Source organism: Marmota flaviventris, chromosome 8, assembly GCF_047511675.1.
Source record: "Marmota flaviventris isolate mMarFla1 chromosome 8, mMarFla1.hap1, whole genome shotgun sequence".
In the NCBI taxonomy this organism is placed as follows: domain Eukaryota; kingdom Metazoa; phylum Chordata; class Mammalia; order Rodentia; family Sciuridae; genus Marmota; species Marmota flaviventris.
The window spans coordinates 6,889,466-6,906,465 of record NC_092505.1 but is presented as its reverse complement, the minus strand read 5'-3'; the positions used below and the strand labels follow the sequence as shown (position 1 = coordinate 6,906,465).

General features: G+C 48.6%; 1 protein-coding gene across 1 annotated transcript in view; it reads right to left on the bottom strand.

Moving 5' to 3' along the window:
* Positions 1-6,098: 6,098 nt before the first annotated feature.
* The window catches only part of Vps26c (VPS26 endosomal protein sorting factor C), a 40,275-nt gene continuing 29,373 nt past the window's right edge, over positions 6,099-17,000 (bottom strand). The window contains exons 5-8 of the mRNA XM_027929026.2: positions 15,790-15,864; positions 11,400-11,550; positions 10,703-10,855; positions 6,099-7,506 (exon numbers count right to left, since the gene is read on the bottom strand). Of these exons, the coding sequence (XP_027784827.1) occupies positions 7,424-7,506; positions 10,703-10,855; positions 11,400-11,550; positions 15,790-15,864 (462 nt within the window). The 3' untranslated portion in view covers positions 6,099-7,423. The remainder of the gene's footprint in view (positions 7,507-10,702; positions 10,856-11,399; positions 11,551-15,789; positions 15,865-17,000) is intronic.

Genomic DNA, 17,000 nt, shown 5'->3' with positions numbered 1-17,000 from the left:
GGCAGTTCAGGGCCAGGCTTTTGAGCTACAGACCAGCGGGTTAGCCACAAGCACTGTGCCAGGTTAATGACTGCTGGGGAAAAGGGAAAGCTGGGGACTATAGGTACCTTGATATTGCTTCTAGGCCCCAGTCGGAGTCCCAGCCTGGGAGTTGACCCAACTAAAGATGGTGACAAAGGGTGTCCCAAGATGGAGGTGGCTCCTTTCAGAGATGGGGTGTCAGGTTGGGTGGGGCCGGGTAGTGGAGTTGGGCGGTGTATTCTGAGATGCAGCTCTGCAGCAATAAGAGTTGTGGCTAGCGGCTGTTTCCAGACCCTGCCCTGGGTCCCCAGATGCAGGCTACCACATGGAGGGGATGATGGCAGTGGTTACAGTGTCCCAAGATGGAGGCAACTGGGGGAAACCCACATTGGTAGATGGGGATCCACAGGGAGTGGTGGCTGGTGGTCTTGCCTGAGGGAAGCAGCTGGGAGGTCCTACTCATGGGCAGTGGCTTTAGGGCCTGTGTGGGCGAGCGGCTGAGTGTCCTATGCTGACGCTGAGGCCTGGGGACCTGGGTGGGACGGTGGCCAGGATTCCTGCACGGGAGCAGCTGTCAGGGTTCCTCTTAATAACTCGCCAAGAAATGGTATTCCCACTGCTTGAATCCCAGGTCATAGAGCGACACAGAATGCAGCCTCCCTCTAGCCCGCCCTCTTGGCTCTCTTATACGTACACTTAAAACAGGTGAATTGTAACTCAATAAAGGTGTTAACAAAAAACAAGGTGTTGGGTATGATGTCATGTATGAATTCTTTTGTATGTGTCTGAAATTTGAAAATGGAAGTCAAAAGAATCTATACATCATGGCCATCTAGACAAACATGTGCTTCCTTCCTTAACCCACTAGTGTGCCAACCTTTTCTTAATAGATTTCCTTTAGCGATGAATGGTCCTTCATGCCTGAAATGAACCTCCCTTTTGGGTCATGATGTATTGTTCTTTTTAATACATTGGAAAGCCCACTTGAGAGTATTCATTTAGAATTTTAACAGTTTTATACTTCATTCAGCTCTCAGCAGTTAGCTGTCATCCACAGCGACTGTAGGTTTCTGACCGTGGTAACGGGGACAGGGTTACCAAAGCACACAGCCTGTTTGGTGACCTTCCTCCTCGCACCTTTTCTGGGTAATCGCACACGGACACCACGCGGGGCCTTCCTTATTCCTTTGGCCCAGCAGCTCTGTCGCGCCTGGGGTCGCGCGCACCTCTGGAGTCCCCATCTCCTTCTTGGCAGATGTCGACATCTTTCAGTGCGAGGAGCCGTTCTGGAAGCGCGCTCCGGGTCGCGACCTCGAGGACGGCAGAACCGCCTTCTTCTGGCCACCCTTCTAGGCGGGAGCCATCCCGCCAGGCCCCAGGCGGAAAGGGAGGCGCGGAGGACTGTGGGAGGGGAAGGCGTTTCAAGTCCAGCTTCCGGTCGCCCGCGGCGGGACGGGAGGTGCGGCCGGGGAAGGGGGGCGGCTCCCTCCTCCCTCGAGCAGGAGTTTTGCGGAGTGATGAGGGTGTGCGGTCCCTGGGTTTTGTTTTCCCTTCTTCTACACCTTGATTTCCAAGCTGGTCACAGACACATGGGGACACGCTGTTTTCCTGCCGCTGTGTGGCCAGGCCAGTCCTTGGTTGTAAGGTTCGGGCACAAGACAGAGGGCAGCTTCTGGGCGACAGGCGGCCCGTGGCCCTCACCCCACTCCCTTCCTCCTTCCCGTTCTGCTGCCTGGAGGTCAGATGTGCCATCGAGACAAGCCACACCATAGAAAAGGTGGCACAGTGAGCTGGAAGTCGCTGGGTCTCCAAGGACCTGGCATCTATTTTTAGTGCTATTTCCTTGATAATTATTCAATTGATTCTATTTACTCAGGTGTGTTATGGTTTAGATATGTAGAGTCCCCCCAAAGCTCATGTGTGACACAACGCAAACAAGTTCAGAGGTGAGAGGATGGGATTTTGAGAACCTTAACCCCATCAGTGACTCGCCCCCCTGAGAGGCATTAACTGAGTGGTAACTGAAAGCAGGTGGGTGGCTGGAAGCAGTGGGTCAGGGGACATGCCTTTGGGTTGTCCTTGTAGAGTGGAGCTCTTTCCTCTGCCACACCCTTCTGTCCTGAGCGCCTCAGGCACAGGAGTCAGCCAACTGTGGACTGAGACTTCTGAAACCATGACCTCCCCACATAAACTTTTCTTCCTCTAATTGTTCTTATCAGGTCTTTTGGGCACAGCAGAAAAAAAAGCTGACCAAAGCAGGTAGTCTATCTTTTCTAGAGTTACTATGCATTTTATGGAGGTTTATAAATTTATTAGCAGAGAAGGTACATATTATAAAATAATTTTAAAATCAAACTTCTGTTGTTCTTAGTATTAGATATTTGTTTTTATCTCTTTGTTTTGTTCTATTTAAAGATCTGCCAATTGGAGGAGTCTTTTCAAAGTACCAACTCATGGACTTACATATAAATTTTCAAGTGTTTTTGCCTATATATCTGTTAATTTTTGCTTTTAATCATTATTACTTCCTTCTTTATTTTGTTCTTGTTTTTCTATTTGATTTGAATGTCTAACTCATTAGTTTTCATTTTCTCTGGTGCAATAAAAACATTCAAGGCTATGAATTTTCCTCTGATTTCACCACTGGCTATTTTACAAAGCTTCTGCTATAAGTATACTCATTTTCATTAAATTTATCCTTTTTGAAAAATGTAATAAAATGTATGAGTAGTCATATTAAACTTGACTTTTCTTTTGGATTTTGGAAGAAATTTCTAATTTTATAATACTATAGTAGACTGTACAGCTTGGGCAATTCCTATTAAAATTTTATTGAGATTTTGTCAAAAGAATATATAATTGATTTTTACAAGATTTCCACAAATTTAAAAATACATATTTGCTATAAGAGATAAAGGAATATGGTGTGAAGATATATGCATAAACTTGTCTCTCGTCTATGTATGGATTTTGAATTTGGCTTTTGAATTTGGGTTAATACATATTGAGGTTGAAAACTTTTAAAACAAAAATGACTATATTTTGGGTTTTTGCTTTTTTTCTACCATCCTTCCACAGCTGTCTGAGAACATCCTTCTTTTGGTGTATTATGCACCAGTGTGTCTGGGTTGTTGGCCCAGCCTCTCCAGGTGATCCATCAGTGATTTCTCATTTGCAGAAAATGAGAAAAATTGGTCCTATTCCCTCAAGACCCAGCAGTTGTATCTAGTCTTCAAAGGTCTAGTCCTTGACCTAGATGAGAGGCAGTGACTCCTGAGAAAGGAAGTAACCACTTCCCATCTAATGGGATCCTTGCTGAGCAAACCCTACCTCTAGTGATTTTTTCCTCTGGAGTTTTCTTCACTAAGCCTCCCTGTGTTGAGCTTCAGCCTCAGCTGAATGTTTGTAAAGGGAACAAACAGAGGCACCAGCGTAGACCACAGGTGACCACATATCAAGCAGGTACTCTCCAGAATCAGACAACATCTTGCAGACAGGCACACATTGTGTCTTTGTACTTTTCTAAGTACTTATAATCTCTGCAGTATGGTTTTTAAATTTGATGTGCAGGGTTTCAGAGGGACTACCTGGGTTTAAGTATGCAGAACCCACAAAGTCAGAATGAGGGCATTCCCACTTGACCACAGACATTCACAGAAAAGTATAATAGTGCATCAGAGATCCTTGCCAAGTTTCAATTTCTGTTTGCCTTTTCCCTCCTTTCTCAAAAGGATGATACACTCCAATAACCTGCATTCGGGGTGAGTGTAATAATCAGCTTTGCTTCTATAAATTAGGTGCCCTTATGTTTCTTAGTGAAAGTCACATTCTCCGAACATCCTAGCTGGTCCCATAGTCTCAAATATAAATAGCTTTTCAGAGTGGAGAAGATACCGACCCAGGAGACCTACTCTCACCTCCGTCTCTTAGACCCACGTGCAGGATTTCCCACAACCACAGTGGTTATTTTGACAGGCCCAGGACCACAGAACACGTGTATTCAAAAGTCCTTACCTTCACAGAGTGTTTTCCCTGGTAAATATTTTGCTCTGTAATTTTTTCATCTTTACTCTGAATAAGAGTCCAGAAATAAGTGAGCTTGGATAAATACCATGAAAATAGATTTATTTGCATATAATTTTACTCTTGCCTTTTTGAAAATCAGCTGGAAACTACGCAGTGTCCTCAACAGTAGTGGTGCCCGTCCAGGAACGAGGCCACACCAGTGCTATAGCAAGGGTACTACAGTTCTCTCTCACTGGCCATGAAGTCAGGCTGGTTTGGGGAAAATAGCGACCAGAAATCAACTGAGCCACGTGGCTCAGGCACTTCCTCGCTTCTCCTTCACAGCTACAGAGTGGGAAAAACCAAGCCCTCTTAGGGGGCTGTGAGACTGAGAAACATTTCTGTGCTGATATTCTGCTCGGTGCCAAGGAGTCTGCACCAGAATATGATTTAGCTTGGACTTTGTGGTCGCTAGTCACGCACCTCAGTCCTAACTGGCTTCAGCTGCAAATGAGTTCCTTGGTCTCGGGACTTCATTTTTGTTTGCCTCCATTTTATCAGCTAAATCAATCAAAACCACAAGCAAGGGAAGCAGCGTCCCTGGCTCCTCTCAGCAGGTGTGGTGACACAGCTAGTAGCTGTCTCACACACGCAGGGGCAGCCACGCTGAAAGGCCCAGGAAAGCCCAAGCACAGGGCGGAGGGGAGGTGGGTGTCGGTGCAGGAGACGGTGCCTCCCTCAACACACTCCTGGGGGGCGTGTGTGGACAGGCACCTGGCAGAGTCACCCTCCTCCTGGGCTACAAACCCCCTACCTGTAAAACAGGGGTGGCAACAGTTCCCTCTCTGCAGGGCGCTGCCATAACTAAGATGGTAGACGCACAGCGCCTGGGTCAGGGCTGACCCAGAAGAACCACGCCTCACGCGAGTGCTCCTCAGTTAGCCCCAAATCCACAACTTGAAGCCACCAGTTGAGCTCCCTTGAGCAGAGCAACACTGTCAGTTGCCCTGGGCAAGAGGCTTTGGCCTCACTGAGAGGGGCACTCCTGTAAGCTTAGGGGACATGGGGACTGTCACTAGACGGCAGCACAACCCAATGAGCACACACCCAGCAGTGCCAGCTGCAGCGCTCCAGAAACGCAGGCTGCAAGGGCAAATTATGATTCGCATTACAATTTATTCTGGGTGCTAGATTGGCAGTTCTCTGGGAAATCCATGACTGACTCTTTAACCACCTTAACAGTGAGCAGCAGTGACAAGAGCCAGTGCCTTCCAGCTGGCCACAATTCCACTGGGAAGGGCAGGGCCAGCGGGGCTGAGGCAGTCAAGGGCAACCTACTGCAGCCCAGGAATCGCCATCAGCAAGTGGGGTAATTCCTACCCCCACTTATTAAAGGGCAATTCAGTCTAGGACAGGAGAATTCTGGTGGGGGCCAAAATGGACTGGAAGGTTCCATGGCCCCAGGGCTCCAGGACGGGTGAGTTCAGGACGCCCTTTCGGATGGCGCCAGGCTTTGGCTTCCTTTCACTTTCTCTCCCGGGTGAGGCTCTGCCTTTGCTCTGAACTCAACGTGGCTGAGAATTGGCACCAGGCTCTGTGGAGTCATCTCAGAGCCGAGCGAGCGCCAAGATGTGTCCCTGCCTCCATGGGCGCTTCCAGGAGCGCGCTTTAGACTCACTGTCCAGTCTTCCCTTCATCTCCCCTCCCTTCCTCCTCCTGGGTTTAACTGAGGCTCTGACAACTCTGAGCCCTGGACAGAGGCACCCTAACTCCAGGGAGCAGCTGCTGCCCATGACAGCCGACACCTGCGCTGTTCTGCAAGCTCTGATGGAGATGTGAGGGCCAGAGTGCGGGGAACGGCAGCTGGGGTGCTCACTCGGCTGCCCAGGCCTGAATGGAACCCTCAAGGTAGCTGGACGGCGGGCGGGCGGCTCTTCAGGTGATGACTTTCCTTATAGCACTCATCATGATTGTCTCAGTTTACTGAAGAATTATACAGCAAGGTGCACCCCAAGCCTCTTCTTAAAATTGTCTTTTAGCTTTTTTATTAAAAATGATTTATTCCTTAGAAATATGGCAGAAAGTAAAGGCTCTTTATTTCCAGCTACTCAGTTTAAACGTATCATCAAGGACAGATAATCTTTAGTTCATGTGCATATAAAAGATTTACAGAGCAGAAATGTGTTCTCTGGGAACCTACTTTCAGTAACTCGGATAAATCCCGCCAGTTTCACTGTAAAGTCCTAGGACAGGGCGGGGCCTCGGCCAGGCCAGGCTGCCATTCCTTCTACGCTGGACCTCCCATCTCTATCGTAGTTGACATAACAGAACTCAGGTGTTGGCTGTCGTGGGCAGGGCCTGGCTTTGCGCCAAACACATAGGGGACAGTGGGAGTGCAGCACCCCCACGCCTTCAGGAGGGCCCACCAAGGAAGGCCCCAGTTGCACAGCGGCATGGCTTATTTCTGAGGTCTTGCTAATTGTGGGCCAACAAACAATGGCAGGGTTTGAAGGAAGAAATTTATTGCAACAGACTCGCCAAAAACAGTGAACCATAATTCAAGGCTGAGGCAAAAACTGGCTGCATGTCAAAACACTTGGCTGAAAGCACAGGGCCCTCGGGTGGGTTAGGGCAGGCCAAGTCCATCAGCTCAAGGGTGTCCTCCTGGCACTACCCCATGGTGGGGCCTCCACTGCCCCGGGCACAGTCTCTTGCCACTCAGAACCTGCCCTGTAACAAGAGCAGCTCACCTGCATTTGCCTCCCACAGCCTTGCATCTTGTTCCGGGAATGTGGCAGCAGGGGATTCGTGCCAGTCCTGGACCCCAGCCCCAACCAGCGCTACCAGGTCCTCCCAATCCTGAGAGCAAGAGTGATTTTCCCAGTTCCCTAAAGCTTTTGGAGTTTATGGAGAAATGTTACAAAGAACTACAGACTCAGGTGGGACATCCTCCTGGGAGGGGTCCACAAACTCATAAGCAACGAGCATGCTAGTGGCTGTTCTGGATGTTACCTGGCTGCTGACCCTTTACTGCCAGGAGCCCCTCGCTATGTCTGTCCGCTAGCAAGTTAGGGGCTCCCTCTGTGCGCGTGACCTCACCTTCCAGCAAAGCCCAAACTGCAGGCACAGTGCTTTACTGAAACTGAAAGGAACAGGAACCGGGAGCCGGGTGTTCTCCTGGAGCATCTTCCATGAGGCGAGCCTGGGCGTCCAGAGGGCCTGCGAGCAGCACCTGCGTGAGCGGAGGGCCCAGGAAACCGGGGAGAAGGGGGGCACTCGAGGAGCCAGATTCGTTTCCAAGGCAGATCACAAGACACGTGTGCTGCCAGCGTGGCTCCGGCCCGAGTCAGGGGAGGAGCTGGCCTACCACCTGGCCACTCCGCTTTCCCGCCTCTGGCTACGTCCGGCAGAGCTTCAGCGGGAAGTTCTCTGTGATGAGGTGGTCGGCGTGAAGCAGCACCACGATGTTCACCTCGAACTCTGTGGAGAGAAAGGACGGGACTCGGCTCAGGAACAGGTAGTGGGCAGAGCAATGCCAACCTCAGAGGTGCAGCTCCACAGAGGGGGCCCGGCGCCACCTGCACAGTCTCCCCTGCAGCGTCACCCTGCCTTCCAGCCACCCAGGCCCTCGGGGCACACCTCTGCCTTGTCTGGGAACAGGGCTCTTGAGTCCTCACCTCTCTGTCCTCCTGTTCCAAACAGAACACCCTCGAATTCTCTTGATTAACGGATACTGTTTTTGCTTTATTTTCACCTTTCCTGCAATTCTTAAGGGAATTATCAAACTCTGAGTTGCCTGCAGCTGGCTGGGTGCCCCTCCAGTCCCCAAGTGATGAGCTTCAGGAAGAATGACCGTTTGTTATTCCTCTGGACGTTGCTAAACTCGCCTGAAGTGCTGTTTAAAGCTTGGCCCTCCCCTTTCAGCAAATAAGATTCTTTCTTCACCAGCTCTGTAGCTACTACGGACAAGCCTGACTGATCCCACAGAAGGGGTGCATGTGAGGCGGGTGCCTCCCCTGGCATCAAGAGCAGGGCAGGAAGGGCTCTGTGTGGCAGAGAAGTGCGCTGGGCCAAGGGGGCGCGCAGCACACCTGCAGAAGCTCGGCTCTGCATTTGGGGTCTGTGCCCCCGTGAGGTGGCTGCCTTCTCCCGTCATCAGTCACAACAGCAGTCAGGCACGCACTCTTTCCTTCCTTTGATAACTGACACTATAAGAAATGGCCTCTTGGCTGTCTTCTGAGCCCTGCTCACCACTAATCCCTCCAACTCCCCCAGTTGTCTTGTTGTGGCCCCCGGAGGGAGGAGTGTGAGGCTGCACAGACTGGTGCCCAGCAGGCAGGGGGCCTGTGTTCGGGGCTGGCACTGGCTTTCACTTTTAACTGAGAACACTTGGCAGAACAGCCGTTTCACCTAGGAGCTCCTGACGCTCTGAGCGCCGTCCCCCTGCAGCTCCTAACACTCCAGCAGGCCTCCAGATCAGGCCTGACCCTCACATTTGCAGCCACTTGTGGTTGGCAGGCAGAGGAGGACACGTGGAGATCCTGCCTTAATGCAGGACACAGTGCTCACACCTGACCTCCCTACCCGGAGGCTCCTGGACCTTTTCTGATCACTGTTCCTCTCCCTGAGAATTGGCCTGGCTTCTGGTGGCCATGCCTGCACAGTGTCCACACCTGCTTGGCAGGTGCATGAAGGCCAAGCGGTCCAGGGTCCCCGCTCCAAACTCTTCCCACAGCCAACAAGAAGAGGACCTTGGGGCTTCTGTGAGGCCACAGCTCCTTAACCAATGGTTACAGGTCACTTCTTTTCTACAGAGACCCACACTAACCACCTGCTACTCATTTTTAAGTTCTAAACCTGACTTGGCATCAGGCTGAGGACAAGAGAATCACTGATCTCCTGACTGGAGGACAGGCATTTTAAATATGTGTTGATTGATAGTTTCCTGGATTTGCTTCCTCTGAAAATTCTAGTGAATCTAAAAAAAAAAAAAAATTAGGCACTTAATATAAAGCACAGCAGAAAAAAAACAATTTTTGTACTTTTCTGCAGTTTATTTAGGAAAACCAAGCCAAGAATTCAACATTCAAGATCTTCTTCCTCAATTTAAATTTGAGGTATTCTGAAGTAGAAAACATTCTTTGGAATAACATGCACAGTGCCACAGAGTATAAAAGGAAAACCTGCCTGACACTGTCCTCCAGGAGGACACCAGGGGTCTGGGAGAGAGGCCGCCTCTGAGTGTGGAAATGGGGCTGTGAGGGAGGGGCCGCCGCCTGCCCCTCTGGCTTGGGCACCTGTGGATGTTGTGCCACGGGCAGGGCCATCTAATCGACAACCATCACAAGTGTGCTTTCGTAGTCAGCCATAGGGCCTTTGCATGGGTCAAGTCTGACCTGCGCAAGGCCTTTCTCCAGACTCTACTGCCCATGCGTCCTGGAGACAGTAGACTGACCCTGTGTCCTGACCCTAACAGGCTCTCACTATAATGTGACATCTCACAGAAGGACCCATAATTCTACAAATACTAAACTGTGCTTCCACCTGCACTGGCCAGCCCTGCCCTAGGGCTCACGTCCACAGCACATGCAAAGAAAATGCAAGTAGTGCTCAGTGACACTGTGGCAGGTGCCACCAACCTTCCCTCTGGTAATACAAGCTTGGTGAGGAAGCTACACGGACTTATGTTTTGAATTAAGTTATAATTAAGTTATAATTTAAACTCACGGTATAATTTTTAAAGTTCCTCATGGACTAATAATAATGCACAGTGACTCGGGGATGTGACATTAACACAAACATACTGGTCTTGGGGAAAAGTTCCCACTTCTCAATAGAGCAGAATAACAGCAAAAGCCATCACCAAAATCCCCTTGTCATACATGTTTGTCAGCGAGCCTCAGGCAAGGCTCAGAAGTGTTCCAGGAAAGCCCAGGGAACTCTTTGAGGTATTTTCAACCATCTGCAAAGTTGTGCCAGGAAGTGCTGAAGTCACTCGCAGACTCTCCTATGCTGTGTCTACCTCTTTAGAGTGGGTGACCTCCCAAATGAATCTTATCAGCATGACGATTCTTAACAGGAGGGACATGTCATTAAAATATCTAGTAGGACAGACAGACACACCTATGGTCCCAGCAACTTGGGAGGCTAAGGCAGGAGGATCACTTGAACCCAAATTTCAAGGCCAGGCTGGGTAACATGGCAAGACCCTGTCTCCAAAAAAAAGGACCCTCAAAACCAAAAAACATTTGGTAAAAAGACTTAAACCCACCGAAATGTTCATGATATGTTAAAGGAAAAAAAGTGGGATAGAACACTAGCTGGGACATGATTCGGATTGGTGGTCAAACATTCACACACGGATTCAGGGAAAATGCCCAGGGGCCTCCTGATGACTGACATTCATCCCAGGAGCGTCACTGTTCCCACCTGGCCCTAGCAGAGGAACTGACCTTGACGTCCCTTCCACACTACTCCTTCTGCCTGCCTGTCCCTCACAGAGCTTAGAGTCACCTGCCCTAGTCTGCAGAAACGTGGCTACCCACTGCTATTCCCCAGGCTGGCACAGCAGTGAGGTTTGGCTGAGGGACAAGGCCTGAGTGTCTGAGCTGCACAACCTGAGTGGCCCACACCTTCCCAGAACCCGGCCCAGCGGGGCTGAGGGAGCGCTACTTGCCCACTTTGAAGTTGGTGGTCTCCAGCGTGGGGCAGGTGAAGAGCCTGGGAAATACCATGTGTATAGGGACAGAGAGGCCCCTGCAGACGTCCCCATCGGCAATCTGAATGTTCTGGATCTCTGTGGCATCACGTGCATAGCCTTCTGCACACCCTGGAAACAGAGGAAACAGCAGATCACCAGTCCCCATCAACACTGCCAACCTGTATCAACACACTGGCCCACTTCTCCAGTTCTGCAGAATCCTAGAGGTCCACCTTCCATATTTCACTTTCCTCAAACACTCTGCAATGGTTAGGTGAGCAACTTAATGTCCCAAATTAACAGGTCAGTGGTATTTGGAGGTGGGGCCTTTAGGAGGTAGCTGTGCTGAGTGGGCTGTTGAGGGAATGGCTGTGTTATAGAAGTGAGTTATCTTTGGTATACTTGGTCTTTCTCGCCATTGAATGCCCTCCTCCTTGATAGGATGTAGCAAGAAGGCCTTCAACAGATGTTGGCATCATGTACCAAGAACATGAACCAAATTAGCCTCTCTATTCCTTATAAACTGCGTGGTCTCGGGTATTTTGTTATAGCAACAGAGAACAAACTAAGACACATTTATGGCAAAAAGAGACTAGATCTTATTTTGCCTCCACCCACATCATCTCTAGAGCAGCAGGCAGAGGCTGGGCGGTTGCAACCAGCAGGGCCTTACCACAGGTCTCCACGCGGACCAGCTGCAGCTCTATGCTGCGGATGGCGGCGTCCGAGTGCTCCACTACCAGCTCTCCTGTCAGTGGCTGTGTGATAACACAGTTGGTTGAGTTGAGATGTCCTCTAATGAGGAATTTGGGGAGCAAAGCTCTCTAAAACAAACAAAAACAAATATATCAGGAGTGTAAGGGAAAAGCCAAAATTACTAGATAGCTACTTTGGTGTAAATCCTGAAAACAAAGCTGAGTTACTGGTACAGGGTGCACGGAGTCCTGTTTTAGGAAACGGGAAGACAGGAGCAACACAACCACATCACTCATCAGCCTGCGCAGCAGGAGACGGGTTCATTCCACAGCTGCACATGTGCACACGGCACCTGAGCACCTGATGGACTATACAGAAGGACCCGAGGGCTCCACCCAGGCCGGCCTCCACTCAGATCCAGAAGTCTCCTGTCTCAGCCAGTAAGACATACAAGGTCTCAGGAAGTTGGCAAAGGGCATCCAGTCACCAAAAAAAAAAAAAAGGGGAAAGATCAACTTTAAATTGTTCCCTATATGGCAATTTTCAAAAAGCTAAGACATTTATTTTATTTCAAGGAATTTGGTTTTTTTCACTGCAAATTATTTTGCAGTACTGAGGACTGAATTCAGGACTTTGTGCATATTAAGAAAGCTGCTGGGCTGGGGCTGGGGCTGGGGCTCAGCAGTAGAGCGCCCGCCTCGCATGTGTGAGACCCTGGCTTCGATCCTCAGCACCACATAAAAATAAACAAAATAAAGTTATTGTGCCCATGTATAACTAAAAAAATATTAAAAAAAAAAAAAAAGGTGTCCTCCTTAAGGCCGGACAAACACTTCGGCTCTTTTCTCTATAAACAGAAAGCTGGCTGAGAGCAAGGGATGGTCACGAGGGATGGTCTTGTGGGAAACAGTCTAGAGAGTGAGACAGCTATTCCTGGCATCTGCACCTCTGCCATGTCCCAGTCACTGAGAGCATTTCAGAGTTTAGTACACCACTGTCCTGTAGAAATTCAACAAAGTCACAAATGTCATTTAAAATCACATGTGTAGCCAGGTGTGGTGGCATACTCCTACAATCCCAGTGCTCGGGAGGCTGAGGCAAGAGGTTTGTAAGTCGGAGGCCAGGCTCAGCAACTTTGTGAGACCCTGTCTCAAAATAAAATTAAAAAAAAAAAAAAAAAAATAGCTGGTGATGTAGCTCAGGCACACCCCTGGGTTCATTCCCCAGTACCAAAAAAAACTTTTAAAAGTAAATAAATAAAATTACACTGTAATTTTATTTGTAACTAATTTATAATTAATTACAAATAAAATTTGTAATTAGCTACATTATGTTGCTTAAAATTTTCTAGTAGCCACATTAAAAAGGCAAAAACAAAAGAAATTAACCAATATTTCCAAAATGTTATCATTTCCACATATAATCAATATAAAAATTTATCTATGATATTTTACATTCTCTTTTTCATACTGAGTCTTTAAAACTAGGCCAGTATTTTCAACTTCTGCTCATCTAAACTCAGACCAGCCATCGGAAGTGGCAATGGTCACAGGGGCGGGGGACCACCAACTGACCAGCACTTATCTCAAACTGAAGAGCAGGGAGCTCTCTACCTGATGGTTCCCAAAGATACAGCCTCTAAAAATGTCTTGGTTGAAGACAGAGTTTTAAAAATAACTACACATAAAAAAAAAAAAACAATTTGTTTGGAAAAATAAAAAAGCGGTAACAGTTCACATTAAAATTCTTTAAGGCAACTGATGAAATAGGAAAAGCTTTCTATGTCCACCTCAAAACACTCTTTTCCATCCTCCCGGTGGTGACATTAGCATCTGCAAACAAAAATCAATTTGCACTATTTTCTGAGTCTGATCTCCAGCCTTCCTGTAGTATCTGTGAGCCACCTTATCCTTCCAATAAATCCCTTTTCTACTTAAAAAACACCAAACAAAACCCACCATGGTATTTTTAAAACATTCTTTTTGTAGTTGTAGATGGACAGAATGCCTTCATTTTGTTTGTTTATTTTTATGTGGTGCTGAGGATCTAACCAGGTGTCTCACGCATGCTTGGCCAGTGCTCTCCCACTGAGCTACAGCCCCAGCACCCCACCATGGTATTTTATAAATAAGCAATTTTATTTTGATTTATGTTATTTTCTAACAACAAACATAAATGCTTCTGTCATAATGAAAGACGTTCTTTTTCATTTATAAATAAAAAGCAAAGAACCTTATACTAGTCAAGCTGCGAGGAACACCCCCTGGACTCCACCCAGTGAAGCATTTCCGTCAGATAAAAAGTGGATTATGGGGGTTGGGGTGCAGCTCATTGGGGAGGCTTGCCGAACTGCAGTGAGGCCCCAGGTCTGTCCCCAGCATCACAAAAAAACAAACACAAAAAGAACAAGTGATTGCCCAGGACACTGCAAGAGTGCAGGCACTGGGGCTGGGGATGTGGCTCAAGTGGTAGCGCGCTCGCCTGGCATGTGTGCGGCCTGGGTTCGATCCTCAGCACCACATACAAACAAAGATGTTGTGTCCGCTGATAACTAAAAAAAATAAATAAATATTAAAAATTCTCTCTCTCTCTCTCTCTCTCTCTTTAAAAAAAAATAATAATAATTTAAAAAAAAAAAAGAGTGCAGGCACCACAGACCTCCAGTTGGCGGAGAAGGCAGCATGCAAGAGTGCCCACTGGCTGCCTGTGATCACTGTGGGGGCCAAAGAGACATCTCAAGGTGACTCATCATAGGATGGGGAAGCAGTGAAGAGTTGGGACTTCCTACTTAGAAGACTCTGAGGGCAGATCAGGACAGGACAGGGCAGTGTCCCAAGTCATTTAAGGCCACAGTGTAGGTCAGCGAGCTCAACACCCAGAGGACAGGCTGCCTGCACACACCTCCCACTCCCCGTGTGACCCTCAGTGCAAACTCAGTGTGCACTTCTCCTGGGGAGCCTGATGCTCACTCAGGTGGGGGCAGAGTCTCCTTAACCAAGCCACTTACCAGGTCCTCACTCGTAAATTGGCAACCAAGAACCAATGAATTCCGGAGAATAAGAGCAAGAAAAAGAGGAATCTGCTCCACACACAGAGGAGCCACGAGAGAGGGAGGTGCAGCGTGAGCACTGAAGGGGCTGCCCAGGAGGACAGGGGCCTAGAGAGGGACCACGCTGCCGAGCTGGGGCACAGGAACCTGAATGGCCTCCTGAGCCACATGCTCCATTCTCTAAGGAGAAGGAGCCATGGAAAATGGCAGAGGAGTTGTGAACCTTCCAGAAGGTTCTGAAACCCATGACATACCACTTGCCTCATTTATACCTCCCCGGGGATGAGGTCATCCCAAACTTTCCCTCAACCCAGTTCTAATCTGTATTTTCCAGTGAGTAAAATGAAGAACTAGTCAAGAAGAAAGTTCTGTCCAGAAGGAGCTGTAGGAATTCCCTACTTCCTCAAGAAACAGATATCTTAAAAAAAAAGAAAAAAAAAACTGAGGAAAATTGGCAGCAGCGGATGAGTGCTGGTCCACGCAGGCCGAGGCAGATGGCCGAGAGCTGCTGTCTGTGAGTGCAGCCCTGCAGGGTCGGCTGGGCTGCTGCCCTGACTTCTGTGTGTCCCGGGGTAAACGCCCTGGTGTGGGGAGACTGCTGGAATCTTTGAAAAGCACTTGCCTCCTATTCTCTGCCTGCCGGGAATGCTGCTGGGAGAAACTACCAAATAAATATCAACAGAGGCTGACCAGAGGCCATGGGCAGGCAGACCTCGGCTAACCTGAGAAATGAAGGAGTAGGGGGTTTGGGGCTCGCGGTGCAGCAAGACTGAGATGACTACCCACGGTCAAAAGCAAGCTGGGGGTGGGCTTGTGGCTCAGCGGTAGAGCACTAGCCTAGCACATGTGAGGCCCTGGGTTTGATCCTCAGCACCACATAAAAATAAATAAAATAAAGGTATTATATCCAACTAAAAAAAAGGATTATATATATATATATATATATATATATATATATATATATATATATATATATATATATATAAAAGCAAGCTGGGCACCATAGGCCCAGCTGCTCAGGGGACTGGGGCAGGAGGATCACTTGAGCTCAGAGGTTTGAGGCCAGCATGGGCAACACAGAGGACTCCATCTCAAAAAGCAAGCAAAACCACAAACAGACAAGGAACTTTTAAACCACATTCTTCTCCTAAGCTGAGTTCAACATGAGATCAAACTGAAAGTACCAAATAATTAGTGTACAGAAACAATCAGGAATCCTCTCACCATGGCTCAGTTCCCAGCTAAAGAACAGTTGGTCATGGGGTCTGGTCACTAGGAAAACCCATGGCATCTGAGTGGAATGAGAGGAACCGGTTACCTCTTTGACGTTCTGTAAAGTTTCTGGGGTGATGGTGAAGTCCACAGGGCTCGGAGTCAATGTCCCCTTCTGAGGCTGGAATGGGAGGTAGAACTGCAGTCAGCAGGCTGAGGACCAGGGCTGAAGAGCTCTGCAGGCCCAAAGGTGTTGCCCTCTTTAAAAAACCAGGAGGGACTTGGTACTAAGGAAAAGACTTGGCTTCCAAACACAAACACAGCTCTGCAAAAAACACGGCTGTGCTCTTTGTCAAATTCCTCCGCCCCACCCAGCGTGAGGACTCATCTTTTCATCTGTAATATGAGAAGGGTGTCGAAATCTCTAAGGCGCTTTATGGGTTCAGAATGTTAGAATTACATCTATAAAGCAAAGCAGTATTCTGGGAAGTATCATCTTAAACCCTTCTCTGAGAAGGAGAGCTAACACTAGAGGGTCTACTGCGTGCTGAGTCTCATGAGGCTGTCCACTCCTCCCAGATGGTTACATCATACATGGGAAAGTGAGGCTCGGAGGTCGGTGCCCTGCTGGCTGCCTGTAGAGCTGTGAGTGGTGGTGGAATGAGGCACCTGGGCCAGTGCTGTCAGCCTCGGAGCTACACAGCCATTACCTGGAAGAATCAGACCTATAAAATGAACCGTGGATGCCACCCACATCAACTAACAGGGATCATCTCCACATTACATTCTCCAAGAATCCATCCACACAGCCATGCTGCAACCACGCTCGCCATGGGCTTCTACCAGGAGCCAGGATCCAAAAGGCCAGCAAGACCCAGGGAGTGGGCAGAGGAAGGGCAGGTCAGCAGGACCCAGGCAGCAGGGTGGGGCCAGGCACTGAGCAAGGCCAAGGTCACTCACTCACCATGAGTTCATGACAATGAATATTCTTCTTGAATACACTCTTTAACTTAACAGGTTCATGAGTATTCTTTAGTGAAAATACTCTTCTTTGCAGCATTTAAAGAAACATTGACCTTATAAACTATAGACCACAGTATGCTTTGGCCTTCTTCTGAAACCATTCACCCAAAAGACATGACACTTGAAGGCCACGTGGTGACAGACGGCCTGGAAGTACTCACTGCTACCCAGACAGAGCATGCCAGCAAAAAGGGCTCGGTGGTCTCAGTCTGGGGACTGGGGGAGGCATAACCTGGGGGCTGGCCCTGGGCAAGGAGCCACTTGGTTCATTCTTCACAAAACTTGAGACTTTTT